This window comes from Anser anser (genome assembly GCF_964211835.1).
Source record: "Anser anser genome assembly, chromosome: 2".
In the NCBI taxonomy this organism is placed as follows: Eukaryota; Metazoa; Chordata; class Aves; order Anseriformes; family Anatidae; genus Anser; species Anser anser.
The window spans coordinates 83,331,616-83,347,845 of NC_139721.1; the positions used below are offsets into that span (position 1 = coordinate 83,331,616).

Below are 16,230 nucleotides of genomic sequence, written 5' to 3' on the forward strand. Positions count from 1 at the left end.
TAGTGCTTATACAGGGCCTGGAACCTCAACATTGCAGAGAATGCTGGAACTCACATAGGTCTTGAAGTACTCCTCCTTGTTGCCCATCCACATAGGTATGAGGGGACTGGGAAGATCAAGGGAAATTACATGGCTCTGAGGACTCAGGTGAAGACGACTGAGGTCTCCAGGATATTCTCCTCAAAAGTCAAGAAGAAAGGTTATGGCAGCAACAGATACATTCTGTCAGTCAACAGAAATCCCTCTGCCCACTGCAGAGCCATGATTTCTGCAAACAGTGATCTTCAAAGAGCAGACAGCTGGGAAGGTACGCTGGTGCTACCTGAAAAAAATTGGGCAACACATGTAGAGACAATAGTTTTCATGAACAGGGTTGAGACAGATGGATACAAGATTTTTAGGAAATAACAAAGACCACATTCTACATAAAGAAACAGCTTTCCTACAGTAGTCTGAAACAGGATCAGTGAGACCTCAAAAATGGAGACACGGCAGCTGTCCAAAAAGGACGTGGACAAAATCTTATTCAGACAATTGGAAGATGTTCCAGTCACATATTGGTTCTCAAAGATGACTTTAGACACTTTAATATCTACTACAAAACCAATACTGCATAGCATAATCAATCCATGAAGTCTGTTTTTTTTTAAATGATTGTATAGGACAGGCCAACATGGCAAGTACAGAGTATGTAACACCCCTACACAAACACACAGTAAAGATATGTTTAAATGCGGAGTCAAAGTAAAATTGTTGAGACTTTGACCGGAGATTTTTTTTTTTGTAGCAAAAAACTCCTTCAGTAAATTACAGACTAGCAGATGCAGAATCTTACACACATGATGGACATAAAAATAGGTGCCAGTTATTAGCTCTTCCTTTTTCAACTGTTTCCATGATCATTTTAACAGAGCTCAAGTCTGTCCAAAATACGACAGTAGAGAGCTTTCCCATCAGAAATCATATCTGTCTAGGCAGCTAACATTTTGTCCCTTTTTAAATTCTACTTCAGAAGGTAGAGTTGTGTCAAGAACCTCATTTAATGAAATTCACAAAAACAGGTATTGAAGAAAAATGTTTTTATTTTTAATGAGTACTGCAAAATCTTGTTATACCATTCATTTTGCCCATTATTCTACATTTTTGAATCACCTTATATAGAGGCATATGTATTTTACAAACGAAAAGTATTCAGAAAAAGTGGACTGCTTCCTTTGAATAAATATAATTACATTACTGTTTGAGTTTCTTCTAAGTCTAAGTATATTTTGGAATAGTATGGATGTACCCAAATATACTCTAGTAATTTCTGCATCTCAAGTCAAATATATGGCAACAATGGCACGCATTACCACCACTTTATATAGTTTTACTTGGTAAAAAAAAAATTCTTTATATATTTAGATGAGCAAATACCAGAGAGTATTAATTATGCATGTTTGTAACACACACACACCATTATTTCCCTCTTTCTTTCACTCAACCCCTTAGTGTGAAGGGTTTCTTGAGAAACAACCAAAATTATAAAATCTAGTCTCATATTTTGGTGATCAATACAAAGTTTCTAGCCTTGTAGTGAAAATGCCAGTAGAGCGACTACCACTAGTGCTCTGAGAGAACAAAGAATAGAAAAAAGAAAAGAAAATAGGAAGGAAAACCAACAAGTTTCAGGTATACATAATCTACCTCCAAGTTTCGTTAAGTTTCATTTATTTATAGTGGGCTGTTTTAGCTTAATATGCCTTTCAAGCTACTAGAAGGTGATAATGTTATTTTTCATACTGATATATATTAATCTGGCATATTTTTCTCTTCCCTAACATAAGTGAATTTTCTTCCCAGTTTTATTGAAATTGGACCCTGTACTTGGGGAAAAACAGCACAAAACCCACAATCTTTCTTCAGTTCACAAAGTTCCAGTACGGATATAATTGAATTATGCAATGCAGAACAAAGTAATTAAAAATTAATAAACCCTCTCTTAAAGCAAAATAAGCATTTTCATAATTAACTTCCTTAATCTCCAAATTATCTTCCAGTTACCCAAATTCCTGACTTTCAACTCAAGCACCATCTAAATCTTCTAATATTATTTTAAGTTGTACAGTGGATTTATGTGGCAAGATTTTGGTAGCTGGAGGTCTGCAGAGGCGGCTTCTGTGAAAAGAGATTAGGGGATGCCCTGATCTTGGACAGGGTCAGTTCCAGCCAGCTCCTTCCAAAACAGATTCACAAGCACAGGGTACAACTGGACCACCAGCCACAGGTATGGCATCACTGTAATAACACATCTAAGAACCCATTTTATTTTTTTCATACACTTTGGGCAGCAGCTGAGAAAAAGGAGCGCAGAAAGAGGAGAAAGGAAAGTGAAATAACCCTGTAGACACCAAGGCCAGTGAAGGAGGGCTAGTAGGTTCTTCAGGCACCCTCTGAAACTCATGGAGAAGGCCATGATTGTTCCCCAGAAGCCCACGGAAGAACATGTCAGAAGATAACCACACTGCACCCTGTGGAGGACCACACAGAAGCGCAGGTAGAAGTGCCCTGAAGGAAGCTTTAGCCTGTGGAAAGCTGACAGGCAGCAGGACTGAACTGTAACCCATATGAGGGACCCAACGCTAGAGCATTGGAAAAGCATGAGGAAGAAGGTATGGCAGAGAGGAAGTGTTGTGGACTGACTGCAACCCCCACTTCCTCATCCTCTTGCATTTCTTGGGCTGAAACGGGTGTGGAGGCATACGAGTCATGAACAAAGGAGCAAAATTCAGCCTAGGAAGAAGGGAAGGTGTTATCAGTTCTGTTTTTGTTTGTCAGCATCCTGCTCTATTTTTAATGGCAATAACTTAATCTTCCTCAAGTCAAGGCTGTTTTGCCCATGATGGTAATCGGTGAGCTCGCTGTCCTTTCATAGACCCTTAAGTTTTGTCCATCTTTTCTCCCCATCTTGCTAACAAGGAGTGACAAAGCAGCTGGTGGGCATCTGGCAGCCAGCCAAGATCAATCCACCACAGTTTACCTGAAGTTTACCTTTACCTGTAGTCATTACTACAACAGATTTAGGACAGGCATCTAAAAATCAACCAAAATGCAAGTGTTTACATATAATCTATTCATACCCAAGCTCATCTCCAACACCTTTAACCCCAAACCCAGCTAACTATCAATATAATATTAGATATCACTAGCAAGCCTAGTTCACATTAGGATCCATTTTCTATTTGCAGTACTTTCAACCGTGTTCTACAGCTTCTCTCGTTACCGAAGACTAGCCAATTTCTAAGTAATATTCTTTAAATCTATGCCCTGATTTTTATCCTCACATAGAGCAAGTATCAAATTACAGATATTAAGTCTCCATAATCAAGCAGAATGCGTCAGTTTTCATAGCACTGTGAAAGGGAAATTACCAGTCTTCTCACCCACATGATTTTCAGCACTTTAAGTCTTCAGTTTTCCCTTCCACTTCAGATGCTGTCACTTCCACTTTCATAACCACTTCCATTAGCCATCTTCCTGCTTTAAGTTCAATGTCACCACCAGTCTAAAAAACAAAACAATCATTAAATTCAAACAAATTAATCTCGACCCAAAGCAACAGATGATCAAGATCTTGACACACTTCTCCTCCTCACTTTGCTTTCTCCACATGACTTAGGATACTAAGATCATGTTAAGTTTAGGAACGGAAGCTCACAGATGAGTTCTTATACAACTTTTTCAGTCTTATTTTTGGACATGGAAAACAGGTTACGATCCTCAGAATTCAAACAGTACAAACAAAATAACATGTAAAAAGCCCGGAGGACATGAATGCTTTGCACAAGGGGTCCCTTACTTCTCCATGAGGGCACAATTACAGGCAGATGTTGCAGGCAGAATAGCATCAAGTTTTACTTAATTTACTGCCAGCCCACACAAACCTGTGACCAGAAGAGCCTGGCAGTGGCTGGGACCCCTACACCACCCAAGGGGCACACAGACACCAGCCTTCACCCTCCCCAGTCCTGGCAGGGCAGAGGGGCAGGTGGCCAGCATAGCGCTCCCACCATCCCACCTCAGCATTCCCTAACAGCCACTGAGGGCCACAGGCTCGTCTGACTGGGCATCTTTTGATGCCTGTCAGGGGTTTCTCAACCCACCATTTTTAGTTACCCCAGGTTCGCTGGGACCAGCTTTCCCCAGCGCAGGGCAGTTTGTGCTGCTGCCAGGTGCCACGGTGGCACACTGCTGCTTGCAGCTTGCACTATGTTGGGGCTGCAGAGGGGGTAAGCCAGCTGCTTAGTCAGTTATCTATCGGAGTCCACAAAACTGTTTCCAAGAGCTCCAACAGCTACTTCAAAGCATTGCATAACACAAACTTTATACCTGATCATTTTCCTGTTTTCTGTAAGATAACAGAAGAAAATATAAAGTCTTGAAGTGTTGGAAACATACTGACTTGAGTTACCTTCTCTTCCTCCCCTCCCTCAAGGCTGAATATTTTGCCAGCTTTCAAGGCTTATCAACACAAAAGACAGCATGCCAATTCAGGCACTGTCTGCTGGCAAAGGAGTGACCATGCATCAGTCGTAGAGTGACACATTGTCAAGAACATGAGCAGAATAAAGAAACTGAACACATCTGAAAGGAGGTAGCATTTGCCTATTTGACGTAGTAACAATCTGAGTGTGTTTACACAGTTTGTGAATTGATTGAAAAGAATCCTCACGCAGAAAATCTCACCTCTGATCTCATTTGTTTTCTCAGAGTAAGGGATGGAGTAAAAGAAGTTGCTATACTTACTGCAAAGAAAAACATTTATCACCTTTTTAAAGATATTTAAAGTTATTTAGACAATCAGCAATCTCATTTCTCTGAAGGACGGATTATCAGGGAACGTACTATTATTTACAATACTGGAAGTACAGATGTGGTTTAGTTTTCAACAGTGTTTTCAGTTGCATTAAATTATTTTCAAGGATAGTCTTGCTATGATTACTTGTTCTGAAGAATTTAGCACTCACCCTAGATTTTCAAGCTTAGAGGACAGAGATCAAGTTTAATTATATCTGAGAGCACAGTTTGTCAGTTTTAACATCAATGCAGTTACAGGACTTGCATTCTCTTTTCAGAGTGACAGGAAGAAAAGTTGCATTGGGACATGAAGCTCAGGAGTAAGTCTAAAAACAACGCATCCATTGAGTGCCTTCCCAGGCCATGGAAGAAATGCGTTCAGATCAGTGAGAGATTAAAATGTGTTACTTTTCATGGTAACAACAGAATCTAATTGCATTATTTTCCATCTCAAAGTATTTATGACAGAAGATAGTGGTAATGGTGCAAGATCTGTCTGATATTCATTAAAAAAACAACATGAAATCTACTTCAAACTTACTTATGGTTATCTGAAATAATTGCCAAGACTATGCAAAACAAAGTAACAAACCACAAAAGCATCTACTGGAGTGAAGACTGAGTGTAAGATTCCTGAGTTGTCACCTACCCAAGAGAACTACTTCTGATACTCAGTATCAGACAGGAGAGAGCTTCCATTTAAGAAAGCAGAAGTTCTTAGCTCCCTAAAGAAGCACTGAAAGATGGCACAGTAACTAAATTGTTTTTAATGGAACACCACCGTAGTATTTAACATCTTTCATTTATGACTAAATATTTTATATTCCCTCCTTCCATTTGCATTTGAGAACATAATTTTCCATTTATGGTTCACTAATTGAAGAGTATCAATTTAATGCAACTGTGACAGTGACCTAGTCCTCTATTACATTTTACCAGCTTGTCACTCTACCAATTCAGATGTATTACCTTTTCCTATATCAGTTAAATCAAGGCCTGATCAAAAAATAGTCTAAAGTTTCGGTCAGTGAAACTCTCCTTTTAAGGAGACTTAAGATATTAAGGTAACTGTAAGGTTACCTTAATTCTTGTGCTGTTTCACACATTCCAATTCAATATTGATAAATATTCACTTTGATCATTACATGAACACAGCATAACTGTTAGGAGGATGGTGGAAGTGTGAAGAAACAAAGGCACATGAGAAACTTGCGCAATCTGACTGAAGATCAGAAATTTAGAGCAAGATTAAACTCGTTATGAAATGTCTAGCTTAAATGTATGCCAAGCTCTTGCATCCACTAATTCACAATACAATCAGTCTAGAAGCAATAGCATCACAATGTTACAGTCAAGAGTAAAAAGTCCTCAAAGAGCATGAGGAAACTTTAATCCTTTAGTTTGGGCAGTGTGGGTGGGAAAAGTCTGGATTAAGTATTGGGCCTTTAAATCAGACTTGCAAAAAAGGTTTGCACATTGAACCAATTAAACAATCACCTTCAGGCCACATCCACCTGCTCCACTGGGGGCTCCTCCACAGGCTGCAGCATGGAGATCTGCTCCACCGTGCATGGGCTGCAGGGAGAGAGCCTGCTCCACCTGGGACCTCTGCACAGGCCACAGGGGAACTGCTGCTGCATGCCTGGAGCACCTCCTGCCCTCCTTCTGCACTGACCTTGGGGTCTGCAGGGCTGCTTCTCACTCCCCGCTCTCCTAGCTGCTGTTGCACAGTAGTTTTTCCCTTCCTTAAATCTGCTCTCACAAAGGTGCAAACAACATTGCTTGTTGGCTCAGCCCTGGCCAGCAGCGGGTCCCTTTGGAGCCAGCTGAAACTGGCCCTTATCTAACTTGGAGCAGCTGCTGGACTCTTCTCACAGAAGCCACCCCTGCAGCTCCTCATTACTACCAAAACCTTGCCACATAAACCCAATACAAAAGGTATTTTTGAGCAGATAGTGAGCAGAACTCACTATCATTCTCAATATGATTTTTATGATCAGTTAGATGTGATCATTACAGGGTCAGTCTTGAACATGATTAAGCAAGAAAACAAGAGGAAAGAATAACAGTCTGAAAGGGAACAAATGTAGATAGGGAGCAGGGAAAGGGAACCTAGAATACAACTTTCTTCATTGCCTAAGACCCAATTCATCCTTGAAGGAAGATTGAAAGCATTATACAGTAGATCAAACCAACTATCCTTAAGATAAAACAGGTAACTTAACTCAAAATCAGCTCAAGTTCCCACCAGAGGAAAAAAGAAAAGGCAAATATTTCAAACCATCCAGATCTGAAATCAGTCTCAGTGACCCTTGTTCATACTCAAAGGGTAGCAAGAATTTTGTCCCTTCTTCATGGTGCTAGATCTGAGTCTCCAACACATTAGACTTCAAAACATTCATTGCTTCAGCTGAGGTCAAGGGAATGTGTTTTGAACCCTGATATCCTAGACTGAATCAAGATATGTACAATTACAGGTTATTTCTTACAAACTTCATTTTTTATTCCAACCTATGCTTTAGGGATTGCAAGTCTCTGCCTTTGGAAGGGTACTGCAAGTACGTTAGTTCTGAACCAGACATTGCAATCACAGGAATTATGTAAAAATGTTAAGTCAATCTTTAAATAGGGTGCTAGCAGCGTTCAGAAAACATGTTAGGGTCATACCTCAAACACCAATCTGAGTAAGGACTCAGATTTGTAGACTGAAACAGAAATACACAGGAAAAAAGATTGTCACAGAACTGAAGACTATAATAGCAGACAAGCAAGGAAGTGAAATTAAGTTTATTCTTAATTTTGTTTTGACTAGCTTTGCAGAGTTGTTAGCAATCCTGAATATTTAATAGCCAAATGATTTCCAAGCGTCCCCTCAGTTATTTTTTAGAGAACATACTACATTTATAAATACTAACATTAGTAGAAATTATTTCATTTCTTTTAAAGTATGTTTTAGTGTTCTTTTTCCAGGCCAGTATAATGTACAATAATATGCCCCGCTATATTTTCCCAATGCACCATGGTGTAATTCTCATTCAGAAGGAATGATACATACAACACAAGTGTTTAATCTCTCCTGGGCAAGAGGTCACTTTCATGGGAAATTCATTTCATAACAATTTCATATCTGTAATACTTCAGAATGATCTTCCAGGATCACAGAATGAAATAGAAATCTTCTTGGGAAGTGATACCACATTTTTTCTTAAGATTTAGGTCATCTATGTTTTGAAGAACTATGTTTCTGTCAGAATGTAAAGGTATCCTTAGCGAATTGAGAAGGGCACAATAATAAAACTATCTGAACTGAGGAATGTGTGCATTAGGAAATAATTTCTGTAGGACACAATAGAACATAAATTAAAGTTTAGAAATGGAAGCATTGTAACGACTTGTAAAGAAAAGGTACCAGATGCATATCACAAATTATCCTATTATAACATGGAAAAATACAGAGAAAGGAGAAAAGGGGAAAAAAGATATTTGGAATGTAAGGGAAACTTATTTCTATAAATATCCTTCCTATGACCTCTGAAAAAAAATCAGACCAAACTACTTTTTCCTGTTATTTTATATCAATGAGAAGGCAGTGAACACCTATAAGGAATATATGCTATTACTTTGGAATTCAGAATCACAAGACTGCTGCTAACTCAAACCGATTCATTAGGAAATCTCTTAGATATATTGCCTTTTTTTTTTTTAATTGCTCTGATTTCAAAAGGCTCATAATGAGTTTCACGCAGAAGCATCAAGTTAGAGGAACATGAAAGAAAAATTTAGGTTTTGAGCACGTTGTATCTATGAGATGTATACATTAAAGGACTTAAGCAAGCTGTACTCCCTTGAATATACATATCCTACTATTTTTAACCCTAAAAGGCTCAGCTCCAGCTGTTAACTGGAGAAAAAGAAAACACTTGTTCTTTTCTTGATCTGAATGTTATAGCCTAGCTTTAAAATAAATGCAGTAGAAACAGAAAACACGCTTACTTACAGTGCCAAAGGTCACAATGTATCTGTCCCAACTGAAAGTATTCTCCATATGAAACATACATAAGGAGAACAGAATAAAAATAAAAAGATGAAATCATCTGTTTCTACATTAGATAATTGAAGTGTTTATATCGTATGTGATTTGTGTTCAAAACCCAATTTCTTCATTGTTGTAAACTGTTCAATAGACAGAGTACTGCATTTTTGTTTAATATAGCCAGTGTTCAATACTCAGATTTTTAACTTTAAACTACCTTGGAGGCCAACACACCTGGGACACATTCCTTCATCTGCCACAAATGTCCTTCTCTATCTTGAATGGATTTCTCAGTAAACAATAGGTCCCTAGTCCCAGAACAGAAGTATTTGTATGCCAGAATGGTATATCAAACTTTTACTACAAATTGTAAGGATTCTCTCTTACTGTAACTACAAAAGCCATAAAAGTCATAAAATGATAAGATAAAACAGTGAAAGAAAATGTTATTCATTATTCTTTCAAAGGGGACATTACACATGTTATAGCAAAAATCAAGCACTGAACAGCTTTGTCTTCATATTGCCTAATCACATTAATATCTCCATAAAGTTCCATCTGATATACATGCATATATACTATTAATAGAATCATACTGCACTTACTCAAAACACTATCAGTCTCAGAATCAGACTGCTTTTGGCTAACACATTGCCAGTTCACATTGAATTATGAATTAATTTATGACAATGATATAAGCATTCAAAGAAATATATATTTATCAGGCTCAGTCCCATAGCTTTACACTAAGCACTTCTTAAGGCTTTTTGTTGCTATACCTCATACAGTCAATAGAGTTGTTCCAATTTATATTGTCCAAAAAACAGTCAATGGCTATCATATGATTAAAGAAGTTAATTTTGACAAAGTTCCAATATCTTTAAAGGAATATTAAATTTTAAAAACAAGCCATGTAATTTTTGTTGGATTAAAAGATTCCTTCTGGGTATATATTTGATGGATAGCATATTCAGAGTTACTTTTTAAACAAAAAAAGCGTATTTAATCAAGATATTTTTAATGTATTACAAGGCTTCTATAAAGATTAACATTAAAAATGTAATAGCCAGAAGTAGAGCCGCAAACATAGGGCATTGGCCCCAGAAGGAATTTTTAATTGGCCATAATGCATTTTAAAGTGCCAGGAATGGCAGGGTCCATCAACTGAGAGATGTGGTCCATTCATGTCAGAAGACAACTTTTGACATAAAATAAAAGGCTCTTAAGTTCCTTCAGCTAGTAATAAAACTTTTTTTGCCATCTTCTACCTCTCCATTCTTCTAATAGTCATATGACAGTTCTAGTACCCACGACAGCTGTGCCAAAAAAAATGCTAGTTAAAAAAAATTAAAAACACATACTTTTTCCAGAAACTTTATACCCCTTTTCATCTGAAAGCTACTCGTATCTGCACAAGAAATTCAGGCCCTATCTGAAAAGTAACACAATTCTAAAAGGGCCAAGGCAATGTTAATTAGGAAACTAACAAGTTCTGCCTGGTGAATAAGATTTTTAAAGAATTACTGAAAGCACCAAGAATAATTTGCCTTTTTCAGTGTTTCCAGTCAGCAGTTTCAGTCTTCCAATCCCACCAGAATAGTCTTTCCCAGCAGAACCAGATCAGCCATTGCACACACGACTGCTGGTGAGATTTTTGGCTCAAGATGGAGTAAGCAATACTATGCTTCACATGAAGAGTCTGAATGTCCTTATTGTAGCATTTGAAAGACATGGTGGTGCTTCTGCTAAATGAATACCAAACCAAACAAATGCTGAAGTCTTGTCTATGGGATCTCCTGTACATGAAAATATCAAGTTTTTGTTTTGTTTTCAAGTTAAAAATTCTGCTTTTACAGCTCACTTTAAAATCTGCCAGTAAGGTTGTGATTTCTTGCATGATCATATAATCTACTTGCATTTATATTTTGTTGATAGTAGCTGAAGTAGCTGATAGTAATGCACCTATCTAGTACCTTCATTGGTACCACAGCCTGTACTAAACCACTAATGATTACATTTTGTATGACAGATTTTAGAGTATCCATCAAACTTTGGGAACAGTGGTGTTTCTTGCATCACTTCTTCTCTCAAACAGGACAGGCATTTTCAGAGTTCCTTCATAAAATTTTTTACAAAGAATAAAGATTGCAAGTTACAGGTAGGGCATACAACATCTCTTCCCCCCCCCCCCCCGCCTTTTAAAAAATATCCGAGTGTTCAACAATGAAAATTAGACATTTTCACTTACTTCAGTTTTCACCTTTTACAATCAGCAAAATAATCAGTCTTCCTCATTTTTTTTCCTCAAGGCGTATTCCAGTAGACTAACACCTGCAGATCCACATGCTGTCATTTAAACTCAAAGGACAATACTACATTTTGCATTGACTAATAAAGTTGTCTTGGACTGCAATTTACACTGATCCCTGAATTAGTTTTAGAATCTCCCCTTCATAATATGTTACTGTTTTATCAACACATGGTGCCTTGTCTGCAGTGCTTTAGTCAATTTTCAGCCCAACCAGTCTAAATGGAAAGTACCACTGACAAATATTTGTATAGAATTTTAACAAAAAATCTGTTCTCTTAATCCCTTGTTAATATGGAATCAGATATATAATAAGCTTCCTTGCATTACAGTTCTACAAACCTTCATACCAACATGAAACCACAAGTTTTGAGTTTTGAATTAAGTTCACAGGGTTAAATCAATATTTACCTCAAGAAATGTTTAAGCCTATAATAATGGACAACAAGAGACCTCAATCATGCAAGACTAAGTTGAATCCTGTAGCGGTCCAATATTTCACTCAATTTCACTTAATCATTGCAAATGTCCAGTGAAAACTGGAAGTAAAGGTAGAGGGCAAAAAGGACAGTCACTTAATTACACCCATTCCTGCTTTGACATTAGTTTAAATGAAGCAATGCAGCAGTAGTGATAGAGCCTCCTGAGTCCTTACTAACATCAGCTAACTTAAGTCAAACACTCCATTTTTCCCCACCAACACTGGGAATGCCATTTGCATTTCCCATATTTTCCCAGCTCTTAGTACTCTAAGTTTCTAAACTGAAAACAGATTGCAGCTCTATGAAGATTTACAGTTTAATGGTTTAACGCTATTCTTAAGTGGCATAAGTAACAGAAGGAACCCTGAAAACAGTGGAAATTCTTTGCAATGTGTTGGTGTTAACATAAGCAGCCAAGCAAATATTTGGGTGTTCTAGCAGCATGTTACTTCATTCTGATGCTACATGCTTTCAAGCAGTTAAATAAGCTAATTTATCTTTGAAGCCTGCCTCTGGTTTCTTTTACTGAGGGGAAGAAAAGTGTTAGATCAACATAACCATGGACTCAGTTACATAGCAGGTTACAAGGTTTCTCTAGCCTCCTTTTTCTCCATGTCAGTAACCTTTTGGAGAGCATTCCCTATTGCAGTCCAGGCATATCTTTTTCTCACTTCTGTTTCAAGAGATCAATTTGGTAAACATCCTGTGGCATTGGTAGCATGAACAAAAGCCATAAAAGTTGCTGGAAAACAGAGGAAATCTTAATTGAGACTATTAAGACAATGCCCCTTGTTGTCTAAAGCTTTACACAACACAAGCCAAGGACTGTTTTACTCCAGGATTGCTATCTTTGCTTACAGAACTCATTTTCATTTTTGCAAGAAGCCTTAGCTAAGTCTTAAGATTTACCAGCTAGCCACAAGACAAGGCTCTAGGACAACTGACATTATGCAACTCCACTAAAATTTCCCACAGAAGCTTAAACGCTATTCTAAGGAGTTCTGATTTTTATTTATTTATTTATGTACTCTTTCAACAGAATAGCAATTAATATAAAAAGTTCTTACTGAAGAACACAGACCCAGGAAACATCAAATGAAATATGGCCACCCACACTTCAAAGAAAAGAAGATTTGAAGCTCCTGGTGCTGTCAGGAAGTTTCAGGCGCACTAACCTTAACTCCTTGTGACCAGTAAAGCTAGTGAAGAGATTTCAGAAACTATTTACTGACAACATATCAGGTACAATCCCAGCTAGTATTTTTTTTTTTCCATAAGAATTTAAGTCCTTTTCACTTTGATGGCTGCTTTTTTTCCCCTCACTGTTCAAGTCTATATCAGCTGGGAAAAGCATTTTCTTACAAGTCATGCGGTATTAAGACAGTTTGATAAAAGGTTACTGCTTCATTATTCTAAAAATAACATTTAGTTTAAATCAAGCTTCATTTTTCTGTAGGCAAGGAAAAGTATTAAACCAGACTCAGCCTTGGTCACAGATTCTAACATCCACATCTACTTATAAATGAAGCTGTATATAATAGGAACTGCAGTTTACATTGTAATGCCTATATACATGTTGTATTAAGTCATTCATTTCTTTCCTTTCTGTTCAAGACTAGCTCAGTTGCTAAGGTGAATTGTAAGTACTTGACATTAAAAAACAGCCATGTTTTGTAAAACATTCAGTAAACATGTAGCATACTAAAAGTAACTGAGGACAACAGGACCTGGTGTATGTTATCTGATGGTGTAAATTGATTCCTTTAGCACAGTAATTCTACTGACCAGGAATATTCAGGTTGGTGCAAAGGGTATTGTTCATTTTATTTTACTTCAATTTCTATTTCACTCCTTTAAGAAGGGAGATGAGTAGCAGTGTGGCCCTTGGAAAAAGGAGAGGGCACTCTCTGTTGAGTACAAGAACATACACTCTAAGATATTTGGATGGCAGTGTCTATTACCTACAAGGACCTAGAGAGAGAGATCCACAGTCAGGTCTCAGAGGCAACTGACAACTCTCTAGGGACTAAAAGGAATCACTGCAGATCAAGAAATTAATTCATAGCCTGCAACCAAGCCTGAAAATAGTGGCTCACCTGTAGAGGCACAGTGGGCAGATAAAAATGTTTATTAGACTGAGACTGTTTTACCTGACCCAATCACTAAGTTGTCTACATTTTAAAAAATGTATAATTCTTTTAAGCCTAATTATATTAATTAGGAAAGCCCTTCAGTTTCCTTTGGAGTGTTGATCATAAAAGTGTATTCTAGAGTTCTGACCAAGCTATGACCCCACACTACTTTGTTAGCATCTGACAACAGAAAAGACAAGACTTGTTTAGACCTTCTGAACTGAATTATATGTTGTCATAAAACTGGTAGTAAAGACTTTGTTCAGAAATAGAGCAGAACTGGTAGAGAAGTTGATGGAGAATGAGGTACAGAGAACTGTTAGTGTTCAAAAAATCCAATTTTGCAATTATGCCACAAAGTATGATTTTTCACTTTAATAAACCTCAGTCCATAACCTATATAGTAACTAAACATTTGCTAGAGCAATGCCTTAGTAGAGGCCATTAGGAAGGTGGTGGGAATCCTGACAGTTTCAAATTCCCCAAATGTTAGGTAATAGAAATATGAATAATGATAACGAAAATACAAGCCACTCAGAACTGCAGTTCTATCCCCCTCACCTAGGTAGCCTTGTGCTTAGGGTCCCAGGAAGGCAGTAGCACCTTGGTAATTTCTGTAATGTCCTCATGCCTGCTTAGTGGGAACAACAACTGTAAACTTGCTCAGCTAGGACTTGGAACTTCAAAAAGGACTTCTCCATTCAGTCGTTACCCTGATTTACAGAGCTCACACCCTCTGAAGTGATGAGCCAGCACAGTGTCTGTGCCCATCACTGCCTCGAGGCCACAGAACCTCGTGGTGAAGCCCAAAGCCAGGAAAGGAAAAAAGGCAATTGCAACACTTTCACCACAGAGTCACGGCTCCGAAGTGACAAGACATTTAGATATATGGGCTACTGTCTCTTTATCTGATGGATCACCGCCAGCCCAGATTTTTACATGGTTTACCATAATTATCATGTGTTGGTATCCTGAATACAAAGCTCTCTCCACTTTTAATGAAATAAGAATCCTGTAAAGCACAAGGATGACACTGACTTTTAGAGAAGTGTTTCAAGATGTTGTATTGGCTACCCAAACAGGAAAACATCTGCACTCAGTGTTAGCGTGAAGTAGTTTTAACAGGTGTCACCCAAGACAATGGGAGAAGTCTGAAGAGATAGATCATTTTTTCAGCAAGGCAATTTATTAATTTAATAAATGAAATTAGGCTTTTCCAATGGATGTTTGTATGGGACATATAATCACTTGTGCAAGAGAATCTTACTTCACATTTCAACAGCTCACTTCAATGTTTCTTACAGCAGCTACACAACATGACAGAACTTTAGGAAATTCAGATTGACTGAGGGATGGGGTAGACAGATCCAGGACAAAGTTTAAGTTCAGTAACAACTGAAAGAAGAAACATGGTCTAACTCTTGTATATGTATCCTCACGAAGTATTTTTATTTACTCAGCTGGCATTAAGGAGCATTTTCTATTGAACTTGTATGAAACAATGATAACTGAGTGAATGATTACAGTAATCATACATCAGTATTTCCAAAAGATATTACAAGGATTAAATCCCAGGCTCCTTCCTGATGTAAAAGCACTATTGTGAACGTGAATCAGAGTCCGCTACCAACCATTTCAAACATGAAGTCTATATCTGAACTCTAATTACACTGTCTTGAACTTGCTTTAAAAGTACTTTCAATACACTATTTACAACACTGACGTTTCTTTACTTTGCATATACTCTGCTTGTAAATTAAACCTTGTTTTCAACAGAGCTATACAAATTATGACAATGACAGTGCACTGCTGGACTATAAGCAGTTATAATACTTTAATCATTCAGCGTGATGCCACAGGAGTGAAAAAAATTGTTTTTGTTTTAGTGACTGCTTGACTGTTGTACAGAGTAAGACTTTTTCCTCCAGACCGTTTGAAATTCAGGAAACAGAATGTAAGGTCAGAATATGAATGATGTAGATGATGTTAACAGATTTTTGATCCCTTGGGGACAGGATAGAATGAGCAAGGTAGACAGGTTAACACAATAAAGACTGCAAATGTTTAGGTTCCAGCACAGAGACTGTGCCCATACTGCAGAATTCAAGAGACTCATGCTAGATAAACTCCAATAAGCAACACTGGATATCATAGCGAACAACCACCAAAACCTGCTCCTGCTATCTAATAAGAACCATAACATTCCATAATAGTCTGTTAAGTAACTGTCTTGCCCTTCTGTAAGTTACCTTAAGCCCTCAGTGTTTAAGTGTGTTTTTGTTTGTTTGTACAAATAGGGTTAAAGCTGTCTTTAGCCAATTCTGACCTAAGATTATGGGTAGCAGTAAATCTCTAGGGTGCTCTCTGAACACATTAGCCTCTGATCACTTATTTAGATTAACAAGCAATTGCAAGAGATTATTTTCTGGCAATCTTAAC

At 37.7% G+C, this 16,230-nt stretch overlaps 1 protein-coding gene across 14 annotated transcripts in view; it reads right to left on the reverse strand.

Moving 5' to 3' along the window:
* Positions 1–16,230, reverse strand: part of LOC310895032 (uncharacterized protein) — a 287,235-nt gene that overhangs the window by 21,479 nt on the left and 249,526 nt on the right. For 8 of the 14 annotated variants that reach the window (XR_014580370.1, XR_014580371.1, XR_014580373.1 and 5 more), the window contains one exon: positions 3,427–3,544. Coding sequence is in view for 1 of the 14 variants with exons in the window: in XM_083825796.1 (XP_083681922.1) it covers positions 3,434–3,544 (111 nt within the window). In the remaining 13 variants the exon portion in view is untranslated. Of the gene's footprint in view, positions 1–720; positions 2,773–3,410; positions 3,545–11,117; positions 11,201–16,230 lie in introns of those variants that run through there. The other 6 variants (XR_014580369.1, XR_014580376.1, XR_014580381.1 and 3 more) reach the window with 6 other exon arrangements.